Source organism: Choloepus didactylus, chromosome 8, assembly GCF_015220235.1.
Source record: "Choloepus didactylus isolate mChoDid1 chromosome 8, mChoDid1.pri, whole genome shotgun sequence".
In the NCBI taxonomy this organism is placed as follows: Eukaryota; Metazoa; Chordata; class Mammalia; order Pilosa; family Megalonychidae; genus Choloepus; species Choloepus didactylus.
This window is the reverse complement of record NC_051314.1, coordinates 49,492,987-49,505,728: the sequence shown is the minus strand read 5'-3', so window position 1 is coordinate 49,505,728 and position 12,742 is coordinate 49,492,987. Positions and strand designations below refer to the sequence as shown.

General features: G+C 39.0%; 1 protein-coding gene across 1 annotated transcript in view; it reads left to right on the top strand.

Moving 5' to 3' along the window:
• The first annotated feature begins 11,598 nt into the window (after positions 1 to 11,598).
• Positions 11,599 to 12,742, top strand: part of ACSS3 (acyl-CoA synthetase short chain family member 3) — a 207,750-nt gene continuing 206,606 nt past the window's right edge. The window contains exon 1 of the mRNA XM_037848430.1: positions 11,599 to 12,366. Coding sequence (XP_037704358.1) covers positions 12,056 to 12,366 — 311 coding nt within the window. The 5' untranslated portion in view covers positions 11,599 to 12,055. The remainder of the gene's footprint in view (positions 12,367 to 12,742) is intronic.

The following is a 12,742-nucleotide window of genomic DNA, read 5'->3' as shown; positions in this document are numbered from 1 at the left end:
TTCATTGATGGTGGGAATGTAAAATGGTGCAGTTACTGTGGAAATCAGTTTGGCAGTTCCTCAGAAAGTTAAGTATAGAATGACCATATGACTCACCAATCCCACTTCCAAGTATATACCCCACAGAACTGAAAGCAGGGACTCAAACAGATATTTGCTCATCAATGTTCATAGTGGCGTTATTCACAATTGTCAAAAGATGGAAGCAACCCAAGTGTCCATCAGCCAATGAATGGATAAAAACAAGTGGTATACACACACAATGGATTATTATTCAGCTGTGAAAAGGAATGAAGTTCTGATACGTATGACAACATGCATAAACTTTGAAGATATAATGTTGAGTGAAATAAGCCAGACACAAAAGGATATTGTATGATCTCACTGATATGAAATAACTGGAAAAAGCAAATTCACAGAGTTGGAACCTAGAATATAGGTTAGCAGAGACTAGGTTGAAGGTAGAGAATGGAGAGTTAATGCTTAAATTGTCCAGAGTTTCCATTTGGGATGATGGAAAAGTTTTGGTAATGGATGGTGGTGATGGTAGCACAACATTGGGAACATAATTAACAGGACTGAATTATATATTTGAATGTGGTAAAAAAAGGAAATTTTAGATTGTGTATATGGTACATGAAAAAAATTAAAGAAAAATCTGTAGGGCTATACAAGACAGTGACCCCTAAGGTAAACCACAAACTCTAGTTAACAGTACAATTAAAACAGTGTTCTTTCGTCAAATGTATCATACTAATGTAAATTGTTAATAATAGAGTGGTATAAGGGAACTTTGTATTTTATGCATGACTTTTCTGTAAACCTACAACTTCTGTTATAAAAAAAGTAGCTAAGTAAAATAGAACAGACATGAAAAAGACAAATATTGTGAGGTTTCACTTATATGAGAGCTCTAGAATAGCTCAATTCATAGAGACAAAAAGTAGAATCGAGTTTACCCAGGGGTTGGGGAGAAGAGAATGGAGAATTCTTGCTTAAAGGATACAGATTTGCCATTTGCAATGATGGTTATACAACATTGTGAATACACTCAATGCCACTGAATTGTTTACCTAATAATGGTTAGAATGGTAATTTTTAAGTTGTGTATATTTTACTACAATAATTTTTTTTTTTTCCAAAAAAAATTGTGTTGATTTGTATTGGGCCCAACCCACTCAACTATTCTGGGGTCTTAAAAAGCCCAAAATGGTGTTTGAGATGTTAAAGTTTTGTTTTGTTTTGGTGGTTGGGACAGTTTCTTTGTAGTTCTCTAATAAGGCCCTGACAAGGGATTAGCAAAGGCTGAGAATAATTGAAGAAATAAGTGCCTGTCTAGCCAACAGGTAAAACTAGAATATAGAGCCTAGAAGAAAAGGCATCCTGAACTTGAGTCAAGGCGAGACCCAGTATTGAAGTGCTATAAAATAAAAATACTGAAGACAAAAAGGGTAGTGTTAGCAAACTCAAACCATCTCCAATTTTGGATACTTTGGAGACCTTTTTGCCACAGATGTCAGAATCAGGACCTAATGGATATGGTAAGGATCAGAATGAGGGTCAAGCTCCCAAACATTACAAGAATAAACCAAATAACATTGTTCCTGTTTTTGAAATCCATCCATTCACTTTCAGCTGTATTTAGTGTAAAATCTAAATTCCTTTCCATAGTCTGTAGGGCCCTTCACAATCTAGGTCCTTGTTTTCTTTCAAACTGTATCTCTCAATCTTTGAATAGACTCCAACATTTGTTTACTTTCTATATTCAGAGCTTGTTGTGACCACAGAGACTTTGCAGTTGTGGGTCCCTCTGCCCCTCTGTTTAAAGTTCTTTCCATAGAGATGCTCAGATATTCACATTACTCATTCCATCCTAAAATTTAGGTCTTAGTTTAAATATCAACTACTTAGGGAGGTTTCACTGGCCATCATGTCACTCACTGGCTCTTTACTTTGTTTTATTTTCAGCATACCCCACATCCTTGCCCAAAATAGTATCTATTTATTGTGTTATAGTATGCTAGTTTTATATTTTCTATTTCTGCCCGCTAGAATGTAAACTCTTGAGATTAGACAAAAATGTATCTGTCTCCTTGATCTCTATATCCAAATATGCCTGACATATAGCTGACATTCAATAACTCATTGTTAAAATGCTGCCTGAATGAATGAGCATATATTGAACTAACCATTTAGGTATATCTCCAAGCAGAGTATCAGAAGAGTCTGGGAGCAGGTGAAGTTCCAGGAAGGTACTCAACATCTGGAAGGTTTTGTTGAAGTCAGGACATATTCCTGACTGGCAGACTGAATCTTTCATAGATGGAAATTGTTGAAAACAGTCAATTCTGGAATCTAACTCTGGGAGCAAAACTCCAAGCCCTAGGAGGCTATTAAATTATTGTTAAAATAGCAGAGATGCTTCAATTAATAAGCCACCCCCCTAGGTTAATGCATCTGGGTATTGCATTAGGTCTTTTAGAATAGTAAGCTTCAGTTTTCATAGCATTTGTTTGCTGTTGCCCATAACTTAGTCTTTTTGGTTCTTCCATTAACTCTTTTAGGTTTGTGTGGTAGCTTGAAGCTATATGTATGCAAGAAAACATGTTCTTAAATTTAATCTAACCCTGTGGGAGTGAAGCCATTTTAAGCAGGATCTTTTGGTGGAGTTACTTCAGTTAAGAAGGTGTGGCCCATCTCAGTTAGGATGGGTCTTAAGACTATTACTGGAGTCCTTTATAAGCAGAGAGAAAAGCTACAGAGAGCAAGAGAAAGCCACGGAACAAGAAGCTGAAATTCAACAGAACCAGAAGAGAATAGCGAGGCTGATAGGTGTCTTGCCATGTGACGAGCTAAGGAGGAAAGATAGCCAACAGCCAGCCCTAGAAGGCCATAAGAAAGCTTTGCCTTGATGACACCTTGGTTTGGACTTTTTCTCATCCTCATGCTATTTCGTGGTATTTGCTTGAGCAGCCTAGGAAACTAAAACAATTGGTAACGTTTTCTCCTATTATTGCAGTTTCAGTTTACTAAATACTATTGGCTATACATAGTACATTTAGGATTTGTATTACCTCTGAGTTCAAAAGGTCTTTCTTATCCCATATTGAAACCTCAATTCTATAACATGAAAATTTCCTGAAAGCTAAGAATATTAATCGGCAGTGCACCTAAAATTTATAGACATGCTCTATGAAAATATAATTTTTTATTATCTTTAGACATATCTGATAATATTTATTTAACATAATTAGTATCGGATGTGAAGGCAAATTTGGACTCCAATAGGAAACAAAAGGAACAAAACACTGTCTGAGTTGAAACAGATCAGGCCAGTTGTTCTCAAGCTTTTACCTTACAATTCATTCCTAAGAAGCATCATTTTGTATGCACACATAGACAGACAACACACCACTAAGTCATTCATTCATTCAACTAACACATCACTAAGTCATTCAATCAACTGACCAGTATTAAGCATTTACTATGTGCAGGTACTGTGTAAATTCTGGGAACACTGAGATTAAAATTATGGAACATAGTCATGCAGGGGTTCAGAATCTTCTCGGGGAGAAGGCTTGGTAAGGGAGCTAATTGCAGCAGTGTCATAAATGCTTTGCTTTAACAAAGATGTGAATAGGGCAGAGAAAAGCAAGGCAATTCTGCTTAATGAAATCAGAGCATGCATGCAGGAGAAGATATTTGAACTAAATTCTGAATGGGGAGTTTGAAAGATGAACAAGTTGAAGAAATCACTGCAGCCAGAAAGGAAATTTGTGGAGATCAGAAGGAGTAGGTCTTCACAAAGAATTGCAAGAAAGTAGGCATATTGCAAGAAAGATCACAGGTACATGCATGTAGGAAAAGACAGCATACACAAAGTTTAGAAGAGGATATCAAGAAGAGTTATTTGACACTACTGGCATTTTGAACAAGACTTTCTTATCTTTGGTCCCTGCCCATGCCTGTAGCAATCTCCAGTCATTACGATAAACCCGAAGTGCCTTATTTTGGAACCCAGCTTCTGAGATGGACTCTGATCATTTCAAACTCTTGCTATTCACACGTGCATAGTCTCCTCTAACACTATATCAAGGTGTGTCTCCATGACCAATAGTAGAACTAGAAGTAATAAAATATCCTTTCTGAGATAGGTCATAAATGACTGTGGCTTCTTTCTTGGCCTATCTCTCTCTGCTGTGCATTTTCTCTCTTTCTCTCTCTCTCTCCACTAGTCTTCCTCCGGGGAAAGCTAGCTGCCATGTCCTCTGAAAAGCCCTAGGGAACTGAAGACTACTGCCAGTGGCCACATGAGTGAGCATGGAAGCAGATTCTCCAGTCCATTCAGATAAATGTAGCTCTAGTTGAAAACCCAATTGTAATCTCATTAGAGTCAGAACAGTTCCCAGATTCCTGATCCATACGTGCTAACGAGATAATAATAATTTGTTTTAAGCTGCTAAATTTTGGGATAATTTGTTAGATAGTAATAGATAAGAACACACTACTCATTTGCAAATGTTCCCAAGGGAAGCATTGGATACCAGGTGAAAACCATAGGACTGTGGTAAGGGCTTTGGACTTTTCACTATAGACAGTGGGGAGGCATTGGCAGAATTAGACAAGAGAGTTAGAGAACTGATTTGTGGTTGGAATGATATTTTTGTCTCAGTGTGGACACAGAGTTTTCCATTCCCTTCCATGGCCCCCCACTAGTGCTTGCTCATCTAGCTCTTCAAAACTTAAAAAATGACACCCGTTGACTGTTTTCCTCCTGACTAGACTGTGAACTACTCAAAAGCAGAGATGGATTCTTAGTTTTTTTCTCGTTCTTTGTGTGCCTAGAATTATTCTCAGCACAGTGAGAGGCACTCAGTAAATACTTCTTTACTAACAGGATGATAGAAGAAGGTGAGCTTGCAGTCAGGATGTTAGATTAGCAGGTAATTACATTGGCTCACTTGAAAAGTAATGAGAGAATGGATTTAGAAGTGTTAATGGGGAAAAAAGCAGAAATTAGTCATTTCCTGTATACCCATTGTTTCGGTTTGCCAAAGCTGCCGAAATACAATATATCATAAATGGATTGGCTTCTTCAATGGGGATTTATTAGGTTGTAAATTTACATTCTAAGGCCATGAAAATGTTGAAATTAAGGCATCAAGAGGTAGATAGTTTCTCTGAGGAAAGGGCGATGGCACCCGGGGTCCCACTTTCACGTGAGAAGGCACGTGGCTGGCTCTGCTGGATCTTCTCTCCTGGGTTTAGCTTCTAGTTTCAGTGGCTTTCTCCAAAATGTCTCTGGGCTTCTGTCTCAGCTCCTGTGGGTCCTTGCTTGCTTCTCTCAGGGCCAAACTCTGGATTACAAATTTTAGCTTCTCTGAGCTCTCTTCAAAATGTCTCAGCCTTTTATCCTCTCATAGAGGACTCCAGCAAGGGAATTACAACCCACCTTGAATGGGCAGGGTCACATCTCTATGGAAACAACCTGAGCAAAAGGTCTGCTTCCACAAGATTGGATTAAAGGAACATGGTTTATCTGGGGTACATAATAGATTTAAACCAGCATACCCATATACACACACTTTTCAGTTAGTTTTGCATGTGTAACTATAACAACCATCTATCAAAAAAGCCTACTTTTCTACTGTCTCCTGGTGTGGTGAAAACTCTTAGAATTTAGGAGCAGAAGGGATTTTAGCAGTTGGAAGAGTCTGGAGGAGCCCAATAGTAATATTTGAAGTTTGTAAATGTAAAACAACAATATGAAAAAATGACAAAAAGACAAAGTATAAAAAATCCAATAACAGGTGTTTTTTTTTTGTTATTTTAAATATGATGAGAACTGACTTGTACTAGGCTCTCGCAAGTTTTAATGGTAATAAGAAATATACTGTCATAGAGAAATAAACCCTACATTCATATAGAGTTATAAACATAGAGATATAAATAAATAAACTTTATGTCCATTACCAAGGTATAGAAGTATCTGAATATAAAAACGTTACAAGGTAAGCAAATAACAAAGATATTAACTGGCATCTTTTTTATATGTTGAAAATATCTTTACTGGAAATTCTGAATATACTCTGGAGCTCTTGATGAATTGTATAAAAATCTCTTATTTAAACAAATATCCTAAGCAAGCTATTAAACTCTATTTGGTTGTTCAACTTTAACAACAGAATGGAAGTGGTATCATCAGACAAAACACAAAGGCACCAAAAGAGTCATCCAGCCACCTCAGCATTCAGTATGACGATTGTATAAAGGAGTCTAAATAATTCGCTGTCCTTTTAAATTGCCTTCATCATGCCTTTCTTTGGTTGTCAAAGATGTACTGTAGTGGTAGGCTTGGAGGTGAAGAAACAGGCCCAGGAATAAACTGCACAGCTTAATACTGGCCCAGTTGCAGTAAAATTATCCCAAAACCTAACGTATATTCTGTGTTTGTTAGTTTTCTTATCCACAATGCTTCTCATAAATACATGAGACACTTGGTTTAATGACCTGCCCAAAGTAAGACATTTCTTTGTCCCTAAATTTCCTTCATTTGAAAACAATACTTCAGCTGAATACTTGTGATGTTTTGAAATCCTAATATTATTGCCCACTTCCTTTTTACACAGGAGCAGCTCTTGTTTTCGTAAAATGGCCTGAAGTTTCATTTTCTAGTCTGATTTCACAATCTTTTCTCTCCCTCACCACCCCCACAGACATATAAAAATTAGCAATCTCAAGTAATGTTAGGCAATCATCTACATCTTATGAAAAATGTTGTTACAGGGGATATTTATTTTCCTTTTCATCATTTGTTACGTGATAATGAGGTCATTTCTTATATATTTAAAGTATTATTGCAAATATTTGAATACCATACAGTAGCTTTGGTTTAAGAATATGAAACAGAAACAGGATAATTTCTTAGACATGATCTATCTAGAAGAATTAAAATGATCTCTCTAAGGTTTTGGTGGTCTGATTAAAATGTAATTTTTATTGAATTTTCCAACACAATTGAATACATGAGATATGTTTCTCAATGGTAAATTGTTATGCAGGGGGGAAAAACACAAAACTTGAAAGAAAAAATTATTGGGGAATATTTGCCTAGGTTGTTTCCCTCTCAAATAGGACTAAATTTTTTCTTAATTACAAGAAAATTTTAGTTTAGTTTTTTTTCCCAGAAATAAATAAAAGACTGGTGGGTGAATCCCACGTCTTATTTTATTTTGTTGCTAGATTGAACTGGAATTGTAAAGTGTCTTCCAATACACTGGGATGTTGTTTTAAAATAATTCTTTCATCTGCCTTTTTCTCCTTGACATTATTTTGAGTATGATGTGGTCAAAAAGAGTAAAAATTCAAAATAAGAAGTTATAATTACTTTACTATGCACTGTATCATTTTAGACGTTTTTGAGATATTTTTAAGCCATGGATTTGGCATAGCTTCCTAAAGCCCTTTGATAAATGAGAATAAATTTGCAGTGTGTCTGAAGGCTCAATTTCACATCAGCATTTACCTGCTGCTGAGATGAAGTGGTTTGTGCAAACGTTTTCCACATGCATCTGCCAAGTTTTCATATCTAAGAAACTAGAAGTATGGGAGACACAAGTGAAAAAAAAAAAAAAAAAAAATCTTAGCTCTACATAACTATCCAAAGTTAGACATTTGACTCTTAAAAAGTTTATGGGAAAATATGAATTGTGTGGCCAGCATATAGATGACCAGGGTAATCTACAATCAGCTTTAAATTGTGTACTCCTTCATTTCATTTCCTCTCTTTGGTAAAAAAGGTTAGCCTGTAACAGGGAGGTAAATTCTAAGCAAAAATTGTAAAGTGGGAAAATTTGAGTGTAGGAATCCTGTACCTCTCTTTTAATTTTTTAAAATTTTATTTTATTATTTTTCTTTTACTTCTAATTCTACTCTATGCTCCCCATATTTTTCAGCATTCTTTTCTTTAGGCATTAAGTATTCTGACTCCAGTTTCTTCCCTTCCTCTCATGCTTTCTTGAGCTGAGGATCCCACGTTTTCTTTCCCTATACTCACCTCTCTACACTCCCTCTCCATCATTATGCTTTTCCTATTTCTACAGAAGCCCTCTTGGATAATCTGATTAATCTTTATGTAAGGTATTTAAAATGTCACCTTGAGTTGTATGCTAATATACACAATTTATTGGCATACTGTGAAATAAATACTATGTACTAAATGTGCTGGTAGAAGACTTAGAAAACTTAAACATTGAAAAGATTGTAGTTACCCTTTCTCTCAAATTAATTAAAAATATAATTTTAGTGTTTGAAATAGTACAAAATAATTTCTTCCTATAATAATTTTCTGATTGCAAAATTTTAGGTATGTTAATGAAGCTGAAGGTTTTTTTGGTTTGATTTTTTTTGTTGTTGTTGTTGGTTGGTTGGTTGTTCACAGGCTCTGAAGCTATCCTAAATTAGCTTGGTTTGATATTGCCCTGATGCTAAGTAATTTACATGTATTTAAACCTTGTAACAATCCTGCAAAGAAAAGACTCAGATTAGAAATACTGAAAAACTTCAGATTAGAAATACTGAAATTGAAGTGTAAACTTTCCAAGTTTTCACACCTAAAAAGGGATACTATTAAGATTCAATCTGAGAGCTAATGGCTGAGGATTTTAAGTTTTTCATATGTTTGGCAATCCATCAACAAGTCTTTGGTGCCTTAATTTAAAGGATAATCCATAGTTAATTCTTAGGCACTATTCTGCACTTAACACTATTTATTATACACCCCCTTACCTGGCTCCAATACAATTTTCTAGTCCTGCTGCCCATTGCTACCCTTCTTGTACACTCCACTCCATCCAACCCAGACTCCTTGCCTTGTTAGACTGTGCTGTTTCCCAGGCTATTCCTTTGACCAGAAATGGAATTGTCATTAACAATCTATTCTAAACAGTTACTAAATAAAGATAAGATAATATACTAAAGGGTCCAGAGGAAGTGGCTTTATCTGGTAATGTGGGAATCTTACTCTACCTCATACAATCTTTCAATCAGTCCTTTTGTTTTTAAACCCTAATCTTCAGTCAGCTTTCTTTGTTTTAAGTCATATATCATGGAATCACCTTTTCCATTCTCTCACTTGATTTCTTCTCTCCTGTTTTCTTTGTCCTTGAAGGTTTTATCACCACACCCTTTCTCTTTAACTCTGTTTCACTAAGTTTTCTCAAAGGAGAGGAGATGGATGTGGGTATTCAATTTGCTACATTTTATTGGAGGTCTATAATTGATTTTTAAAAATTGGTCTGGTATGGAACCATGGGCTTGGAGTCAGATTCCCAATCTTATACAAGTCATGGCACAGAGAGAAAATGATAATATTTGTAGAGCATTCTAGGGTAAGTGAAAGGGCTGGACGGGACTGTCCCAACTCTCCACCTTTAGGCGGAGGTAATCAGTATTATGAAACTCCTGTAATTCAAGGCTGTGAAGCACTGAACATGGACAAGTTTTGAGTCCTGACTGTTGCTTGATAGTTATGTGGCTGCAAGAAAGTTAAACGATTTCTAAGCCGTATCTGGAAACATGGGGATTATAGTTTCCACTCCTTAGTACTCTTATGAGATTCACAGGAATTAACATAGTTGGAAGTGCCCAGAACAATGTGTACACATAGTAGGTGCTGATAACTCTTTCCTTTCTTCATATCTTTCCCAAGAAAACCACATCCTTCACAAGGCAAGTGCTCACATATTTATTCAATGAATGACTAAAGAGGACATCATAGTAATGCAGTAGGGGATGATTGGGTTAGGGGAACTTGTATAACAGAGAGCAGCATAAAGCAACTAGGTTGAGGGAAGGAGAGGGCCAGAAGATGAAATGGCTTTGTAATTTTCTCTGAACTCAAAGGAGGCAGTGTTTGCCACTGGAAATCATTTGATTTGAGGCTTTGGGGAGGAATAAAGTAGGCTGCAGGTGTCCAGGAAAAGTCTAGTCTCTTGTTTCTCAGTTGAAAAGGAATAGCGGAGGTGGTTATTTGAAGAAATTTTCATTCTTCCACATTAGATTTATCTGTGTTCTGTTTAGAATTTATCTTCACATTATCCTTTTGCTGAAGAAGTATTTGTTTATGAGCCTTCCTAGGGTCAGGGCCATTCCACTATCTCTCACCTCAGATTTCATGTTCTGGTTTGCTTAAAGCTGACATTATGAAAAATACCAGAAATGGACTGGCTTTTATAAAGGGGATTTATTACGTTACAAATGTACAGTTCTAAGGCCATGAAAGTGCCCAAACTAAAGCATCAACAAGAGGATACCTTCACTGAAGAAAGGTTGACGGCATCTGGAACACCTCTGTCAGCTGGGAAGGCACGTGGCTGGCATCTACTGGTCCTTTACTCCTGTGTTTTGGTTTCAAAATGGCTTTCTCCAAAATGTCTCTTGGCTTCTGCCTCTTTTAGCTTCTCTCAGCTGTCTGCTTGGTTCTTCTGGGACATTTCTCTCTAAGCATCTGGGAGTCCTCTCTTAGCTTCTCTGGGGCAAACTCTGGGCTTCATCTCTCAGTTTAGCATCTCCAAATGTTTTTCTGTCTGTATCTCCAAGCATCTCCAAGAGTGTGGGTCTGTTTGGGCTCTTAGCTTCTCCCGAGGGCAAACTCTGGATTATATATTTTAGCTTCTCTCCAAAATATCTCTCTCAGTTTCTCTGAGCTCCTTCTCTCTGTGAGCTCTCTTAAAGGACTCCAGTGATCTAATTAAGACCCACCCTGAATGGGCAGGGCCACACCTCCATGGAAATAATCTAATCAAAATGCCTCACCCACAGTTGGGTGGGTCACACCTTCATGGAAACAACCTAATCAAAAGATCCCACCCAAAATAAGTCTGATGCACAAGATTGCATTAAAGGACATAGTCTTTCCTGGGGTACATAACAGTTTCAAACTGGCACATTTGGGAATACACATCTTTACTTTTAAAATTGCAAATATTGTTACATCAAGACAGAATATGTTTGGCATAATATTAAGGAAAATTATTACATCTGAATTTCACTAAAGTGTGAAAAACAGTGAAAGAGCTTGAAGCATGCTAGACCCAAAGATTAATTTATACCGCCTTTCTCTTAATTTACCTCAGCTTCCTCTTTTTTCTCTTTTGATTAATTTAATCTTTTAGCTCTTCCTTTGACTTTACTTGCTCTCCCCCCCGCCCCATCGGGGCAAAAAAAGGCCACCAAAAAACCCAAAGAGGCAATAGAGGGAAGAAATAGAGCAAGCCCTTTCTTCTCTCTGCCTCTCCCGGGAGAACAGTCAGCAAGTGACTCCCCATTCCAGTTGGGTGTACCTTCCACAGTGGCTTGTCAATCACCCCGGGAAGCACATCCCAATTGGGATGGCCCAGCCTCCTTTCACTCCTCCTACCTTCTCAGCTGTCAGGAAAGCCTGGAGCAATTCTTGCCCCGAAGCCGCCCGTGTTTTTCATAACCAAGGACTGAGTTGAGTTTAAAAAATGTATGTGTAAGTAATATATAAAACAACAATTCTGGGCCTTGCCTCAATGCCCAGAGTTGGTGATTTCCGCTGAAGGCCTGGAGCGACGCCGGTTCCCTCTCCAAAGATTAAACCAGGCAAGCTCTGTGCACAAATTGCTTGTTTGAAAATTTAGAGCGAGTTGGGTGCGTTGGCCTTTTCCTAGGAGCACAAGTGTGTTGAGGGAGGAAGGACAGTTCTGTAGTTTGAGGACACTTTTTCTGCGAGAGCCGCGGGGCGCGGGAGAAGGGCGGGTTTCTTGGAGACAAGACCCAGCTCGCGCGAAGAAGCTGTGAACCCGCCGGGATCCCCCTCCAGCCTGTTGCTTCCCCGGTGGCTCCAGGTCGGTTTTTCCCGGCGACTCTACTGTGATTTCCAAACTCCTGGGCTCCCGGCTCACGTCGGAATTTGTCTCCGCCTCCAGCCCGCCTCCACGGGACCTACAAAGTCGCCGGCGGCCTGATTGTTGCCTGCCAAGTGCACTGGACGACCTCCGGCAGCACAGGCTGCGCGGTGCAGCCCGCGGCGATGAAGCCGTCTTGGCTGCAGTGTCGCAAGGTCACCGGCACCGGAGGACTTGGGGGCCCCCTGCCCGGATCCTCTCCTGCCCGGGGAGCCGGCCCGGCCCGCAGGGCTTACTTGGCCCCGGGCCCGCGGGGCGGTCTCGGGGGCCGGAGCTGCCGGGCGCTGTCCTCAGGCGGCGGTGGCGAATACAAGACCCACTTCGCGGCCTCGGTGACAGACCCGGAGAGGTTCTGGGGCAAAGCCGCGGAGCAGATCAGCTGGTATAAGCCCTGGACCAAAACTTTAGAGAACAGACACCCACCTTCCACCAGTTGGTGAGTGACTCCACTAAATCTGATCTCTCCAAACTTCTTGAGCCCCCACAGCTCCGTGTGCCTGGCACCTGGAATTTGGAGTTCTAGCACGAAAGAAAATCAAGATTGGAGATGTGCGCAGATCTTTCAGTTCGTTTTTAATTTCACTTTCATAGCTCTGTTGCCTTCTTATTTTGCAGCATTCCATTACCTGCTGTGATCCCAGCTTTCTGTAAACCAGAGATTTACCTGGTTGGCAAGGCTCTGGTTGGCACTTGGGATATCAGGTGGACTAAAATCAAGGGCCTGCCCCCAGGGAGAGTACAGCCATGTAAACAGACGAAAGGAGTGTAATAAACTACAGAAGTATTGCTAGGTATCCACACGCAGTGGGGAG